We start from the raw sequence: 6036 nt of genomic DNA, 5'->3' as shown, positions 1-6036 counted from the left end.
GTAATCAATGTTTTTTTTTTTTTTTTTTTTTTAAAGCTACAACAGAAACTGAAGGAGCTGGGAATGGCTTACAACACCAACCTGGAATGGAGGATGATGGCAAATGGACGAGTCTGAGATCATTACGGGGAGTAAATGCTCTATCTGTTGTAATGCTGTATAAATGGTGGAAAATTATGAAGTGAATCATACACTAAAAAAATCCTGTCAATTAATTTTTATTTAGCAGTCTTTTAAAGTAAAATTTAAGTATGGAATTAAGTCAAATCTGCTTAACTTAATTAAGTAAAATTAGCAAAGGAAATAAGTAAATTTAACGTGTAGTTAGAGTTTGATGAGTAAATTCTACTTAATTATTTTAAGTTTACTCTGCAGTCCTCAAGTACAATTAACTCAGCCACAGTTTGTAAACTTTACGCAAACATCATTAAAAAAGGTCATTAAAGCATGTGGTTCACTTACAAACATGTACATAAGCAAGTAGATTAATGTAGATCCCTATTGTTTTTAAGGTTATATGTTGACTCAATGTAGTTGTGTACATTATACACAATGATGGTAACAATCACAGAATAGTTTCTGAGTATGAATGGGTCATTTTGAGTAGAAAATTAACTTTAGATGTTACAAAACAGCAAGTTAATTAACAACAAAAGCAACAATAAACTCATGTAAATATATCTAGAAAACATCAAAAAAGGTAACCTTATTAATTATTCATGCCCAAGTGTATGATGGAAACAACAGAATCATGACTTTGATATTTACTTAAACAATCTTTGTAAAAATAACAAACAATTCCAAGTTAAAAATACTCATAAGTTCACATTTTAAATTCTACAAGCTTAAATTAAGTACTAACATTGAATTCACTCTTTTTTAAATTCTTGCCTGAACTAAATTATTTAATGTAGAAAATACATTTGTTTTTCTGTATTATTTACTTCACCACAAAATCATTTTTATCTTTTTTTATATTTTTATTTTTTATTTATTTATTTATTTTTTAACACTCCTGAGCAAAATCCACCCATAAACAAAATGGTAACTGGTGCTTAAACGGATTGTATACAATTCTGCAGTCACAAGACTTTGAGCTTGTGGACACTGAAACAGTTGTAATATGACCTTACAATTTTTTAAATGTATATAAATATTGTTAATACATCCCATATGTAAACATATGCAATATGTTACGGATTATCATGAGATTGTGTTGGGAAAATACTTCCTTAATGATGCACTGTTATTGCTGAGATAAATTCTATGAGGAGTAAGGAAAACATCCTAAACCAGTTTAATATTTCTGTTTTTAATGTTCTTAATATGTTTGTTCTTTCTTTCTTTTAGCAGTGTGTGCGATGATATTCAGTTTGAAGCATTTTAACCAGAATATGAACGATATTCAAAACCTACTGATTATATATTTTAGTTTTATTTGATTTACTGCTAATTTCAGATTTTCAATACCCTGAATGCACTGTAATGGCATCTTGTTAACCGTTTACTACAGTTAGTTTATACTAAATAATCCATTACATTTCAATAATCATTTTAATATTAAGTAGTCAAAATCTCTTATGATGTTAAATATGTCATAAGGTTTACAATGTCGAGTATTGCTACAATTCAGTAATTTAATAGTCTAATTCCACCTAAATTTTTTTCCAGATTAGACTCTACAAATTTGATTGTGTCATCATGTAAAACATTTGCCTTGAAGATTCAGACATTTTAGCTAAATTTAATAGCATTAATATACGTGTGTCCAGTATAATATCCTTGGATGTGAGATTATCAACGGGAAAGATTTTTGTTTTATTCTGCTTTTCAACGACAACATTAAAAGTGATCTGGCATAATCTCATCCGTCTGTGTTTACTTGAATTTCCCAGGACCAATTTCTCAGTCACTTGGACAAACTAATAATGAGAAACTATTTAATAATCAATGTTTGTTACTGTGAAAACATCACTAAGATTCATCAGGTTCAACACATACACTCAAAAGCACTGAATGATCAGAGAAAAAGTCAAGTCTATCAATCAGTCATCAAACCCTGTCAATGCTGAAGCTGTTCTTCAAACTGTGACTAAGGAATCACGTGTGTTTATATTCTGTTTTCCTGTAGTTTATAATTCAGCTGCTCAATGTTTTATCTTGCGTTTAAACGCTTGATTTAAAGCACAAACAGGTAAGGTGGATCGTTTCTGCACATGCAAATGGAACAAATATGTTCAAGCCTTACATATTTTACTAAACTATTTTACATGCAAAAACTCGAAAGATGTTTACATAGAAATGTTTGTTTTATTTCTCTATGTATTTGTAATTCAGAATATACAAGAATCAGCAACTTCTGTATTCTTTTTTATTTCATTTCATTTCATTTTATCTGTCTTGGAAAAAAAAAGAAAGAGTCTACTCAGAATTTGAAACTCTCAATGCGACTCCCAGCCCACATGTCTATGCCGTGCGACGTCACACAGTGAGACAAACAGTAAGAAAATGAGTCATCTTTGAGGTTCATCACCAGGTTTCAAACTGATTAAAATCACTTTGTCATCGTGTCAATAGAAGCTGCTGGTTCAGATCATACGGACTCCACAAAACGACAGGTCAGTTCATCATTTTAAAAAATAAAAATCACAACAGATATAATTAATGAGAACAGTTATTGGTTGCTAAACATTTAAATGCTTAATTGATAAATCCCGAAGTTAACGAATAAAACTCACTGCTTTTAAAACATTCAATTATGATACATTTTGCAATATATTTCAAAATACATTTACATAATTTCAACAACATTTACAACCTTTTTATTTCCCCCTAACATTACAGAGGAAAATATACTTTTCTAAGGACTTCTTTGTGAGATCATGGGGATCATCAAGTGCTGGCTGTTATTATTGGGTAAGACTTTTAAGACGATCAGAATCAGAATCAGAATGAGCTTTTATTGCCAGGTATGTTTACACATACTAGGAATTTGTTTTAGTGACAGCAGCTCCACAGTGCAACAGAGAGACAGTGAGAAGACAAACCATAGATTATAAAAAAAATGTACAAGTACACAAGACACAGTGCAAAGTGCAAAAAAAACAAAAAACAAAAAACAAAAACAACACCAAGAACACAATAGACAGATTATGTCATTACTATGTACAGGTATATTAGGTGCAAAATAAATACTGAATAGATTAATAAAGAGTAAAATATATTATTAATAAAGTATAATATATATAAATATATATTAGAGTATAATATATATTAGAGTATAATATCTATTAATAAAGAGATAAATGTCAAAACAATGCAACTCAGAAAAAAAGTTTTATAAACAATAAATAAAATAGTTTACATCAATTTAAATCCGATTAAGCTCACTCCTTTTATAAACACATTCATCAAGTAGTTCAGTTTATGTTATTTACATATTGCACTCTTGTACACTTGCATCAGGGAATATTCATCACATGAATCTGGCATTGACTGCTTTACAAAACAAATCTAACATTTGGCTGCTAATTTGCCTTTTAAGGTATGTTTGTTTCTTTTATTGATCTGTCATTAAAATTTCTTTTGCACAGGGCTGTTTTCTGTTCAGCAGCACGCAGGTGGAAGTAAAGGTAGAGTAACTTTTTGGTGCAGTTGTTTAGTTTGCTTTGGGCAACATTAAACACTCAGGCACACAGTGAAAACACCCATATATACATTTACTTGGCAAAAGTAAACTTTATGTATTTCACAACTTGGAAAAAAAATCCTGTTTCTTTATCACATTAATGTGTCAATAACTTTAAATCATATATTGGCTTCTTAACAATAAAGGTACTCCACGATGCCATAGAAGAATCTTTTTTGCTTAAATGGTTCCATGAAGAACCTTTAACTTCTGAAGAACCTTTATGTTTCATATGAGGTTCTTTGTGGCGAAAGAAGGTTCTTCAGATTATAAAAGGTAAGAAAGAGATGGTTCTTTAAAGAACCTTTGACTAAATGGTTCATTGTGGAAGCAAGAATGGTTCTTCTATGGCATCGCTGTGAACAACCTTTTAAGGCACCTTTATTTTTAAGAGTGTATATCTGTCTTTCCTAATCAAATTGATTGGGCTCCTTCCAGAGAATCTGTCAAGAAGAGGAACTGCCACACAGTCGATGACAGCCGGTTCTCAGTCCGCGAACCTCGCCATCGATGGCGGCAAGGATTCCTCTACATCTTCTAGTACTTGTGCCACAACATATAAGCAGAGCAGACCGTGGTGGAGACTGGATCTCCAAGCTGCTTATCGAGTGAGCACAGTGGTCGTCACTTACAGAGATGACAGCGTTCCAGGACAAACTAAAGATATCCAGGTTAAATTAGGAAACTCTCTGTGGAACAATGGAAACAGCAATCCCAGGTGAAACAATTCAGATTACTTTGGTGTACTGGCAAGTGCATTGTGACATTAACCCCTGGTTTCACAGACAAGGTTTAAGCCTAGTCCCAGACTAAAATGTCAATCTGAGCTGTTTTAACGGAAAGAAACTTGCACTGATTGATCTTTAAATATGTCAGTGTTCTTGTTTAGTCTCAAGATGTTTTTTTTTTTTTCTAAGACATGTTTATAAAAACTACTTTTAATGTCCTAATTTAACTATGGCCTAATCCTGGCTTAGTCCAAACCCTGTCTGTGAAACCAGCCCTAGATGAGCTTTTGAAAAGATCAGGTTTAGCACTCTGCTTTGAGCTCATGTAAATCAAGTATTACCATCAAAAAAAAAAAAAAAAAAAAAAAAAATGCACATGAGTAAGTCTGGCCCCCTGATTTTTCCAATTTTGGTAAGAATTTGTAAGTGCCTTTTATCATTATTATTTTATGTATATATAGCGGATATTGGTGGAGCCCGAGTTTATATTATATAGTTATGAATTTGTATTTATTTATATCTTTACGTTATGTGGTTTAACGTTTTTATATCCTTCTCTTATCCTTCTGATACATAAATACTTTAATCAGCAAAATAATTGTGACACAATTGCTTAATGTTCATGATAAGTTTTAATTTATTTTTATTACTTAAATAAAATATAAAATATAAGAACACAATTTAAATGTATAAATATACACATTAAGCTTCTCTCTCCCTAAAATGTATTTTGATGTTATATATGGTAAAAATAGCTCATGTAGTTTATAATAGCTTATTTATAAAAATATCTAAATGAATGTATACAGAAAATGTATTTTTCTGTATCTCCTTTAAATTTACAACCATAACAGATGGTAAAATCGACCACATGATAAAGTAGATGACTTGATACAGACACAAACTTACAAAGTGAAAGTCTGTTCAGCTGCTTTTCAGAGTTAAATCAATGAAAATGCCTTTTAAGTGTTGTAATCCATGCAAAAAATAAGTAATGTAAATAATGTAAAGGAAAAAACAGAAAGATGGGCCTAATATTGATTTGATGTGTGTAGATGTACCGTGATCTCAAGTGATTCTGCAGCCAACAGCTTCATCTACTCCTGCTCTAATCAAGAGGGACGATACGTCAACGTCTTCCATAATGATTGGTGGGATTTCCTTTCGGTGTGTGAGGTGGATGTATACGAGACAGGTGATCGCACTTAACTCCTATAAACCATTTATTAGTTTGAATGTTTTTGTTTTTATATGATGTTTCTGTGATTTTAAAGATGCTTTTTTTTCTGCTCAAATGCACCTGGTTGCCTCGGGGGTGTTTTGAGACTCATCATCGAACGTGAAAACGGTTGTGGCTTAATGCATGAAGACAGTCATATTAGTCAACCAAACTCAGTATACACAGTAGTTATGTTACGAACTGTAAAGACAAGCAGATACGGCCAAAATATAAACGCAACGTTTAATAAATTGCACATTAAGCGGGTTCTTTGTGGTTTTCCATGAAACGCGCAGCTTCAAGTGGCATATCTGTGCTACTTCAGTTTCAATTTGACCCACCCCAACCCCCCGAAATGCGTCGATTTTAACCATTCGACGCGGACGATCACAGGCAGTGTT

General features: G+C 31.9%; 1 protein-coding gene across 1 annotated transcript; it reads left to right on the top strand.

The window, feature by feature from the left end:
• Nucleotides 1-4161: 4161 nt before the first annotated feature.
• On the top strand, nt 4162-5625 carry LOC141331738 (fucolectin-5-like). The gene is made up of 2 exons (XM_073836768.1): nt 4162-4406; nt 5472-5625. The coding sequence occupies exons 1-2, from the start codon at nt 4162-4164 to the stop codon at nt 5623-5625; spliced, it is 399 nt and encodes a 132-aa protein (XP_073692869.1).
• The last annotated feature ends 411 nt before the right edge of the window (nt 5626-6036 follow it).

The sequence above is a fragment of the Garra rufa genome, chromosome 3 (assembly GCF_049309525.1).
Source record: "Garra rufa chromosome 3, GarRuf1.0, whole genome shotgun sequence".
NCBI classification, from domain to species: domain Eukaryota; kingdom Metazoa; phylum Chordata; class Actinopteri; order Cypriniformes; family Cyprinidae; genus Garra; species Garra rufa.
This window is presented reverse-complemented; position numbering and strand designations above follow the sequence as displayed.

Coding starts and splice junctions, on each gene's coding strand:
- LOC141331738 (XM_073836768.1), top strand. CDS start 4,162: ATGACAGCCGGTTCTCAGTCCGCGAACCTCGCCATCGATGGCGGCAAG. Junction 4,407..5,471: donor AATGGAAACAGCAATCCCAG/GTGAAACAATTC, acceptor TGATGTGTGTAG/ATGTACCGTGATCTCAAGTG.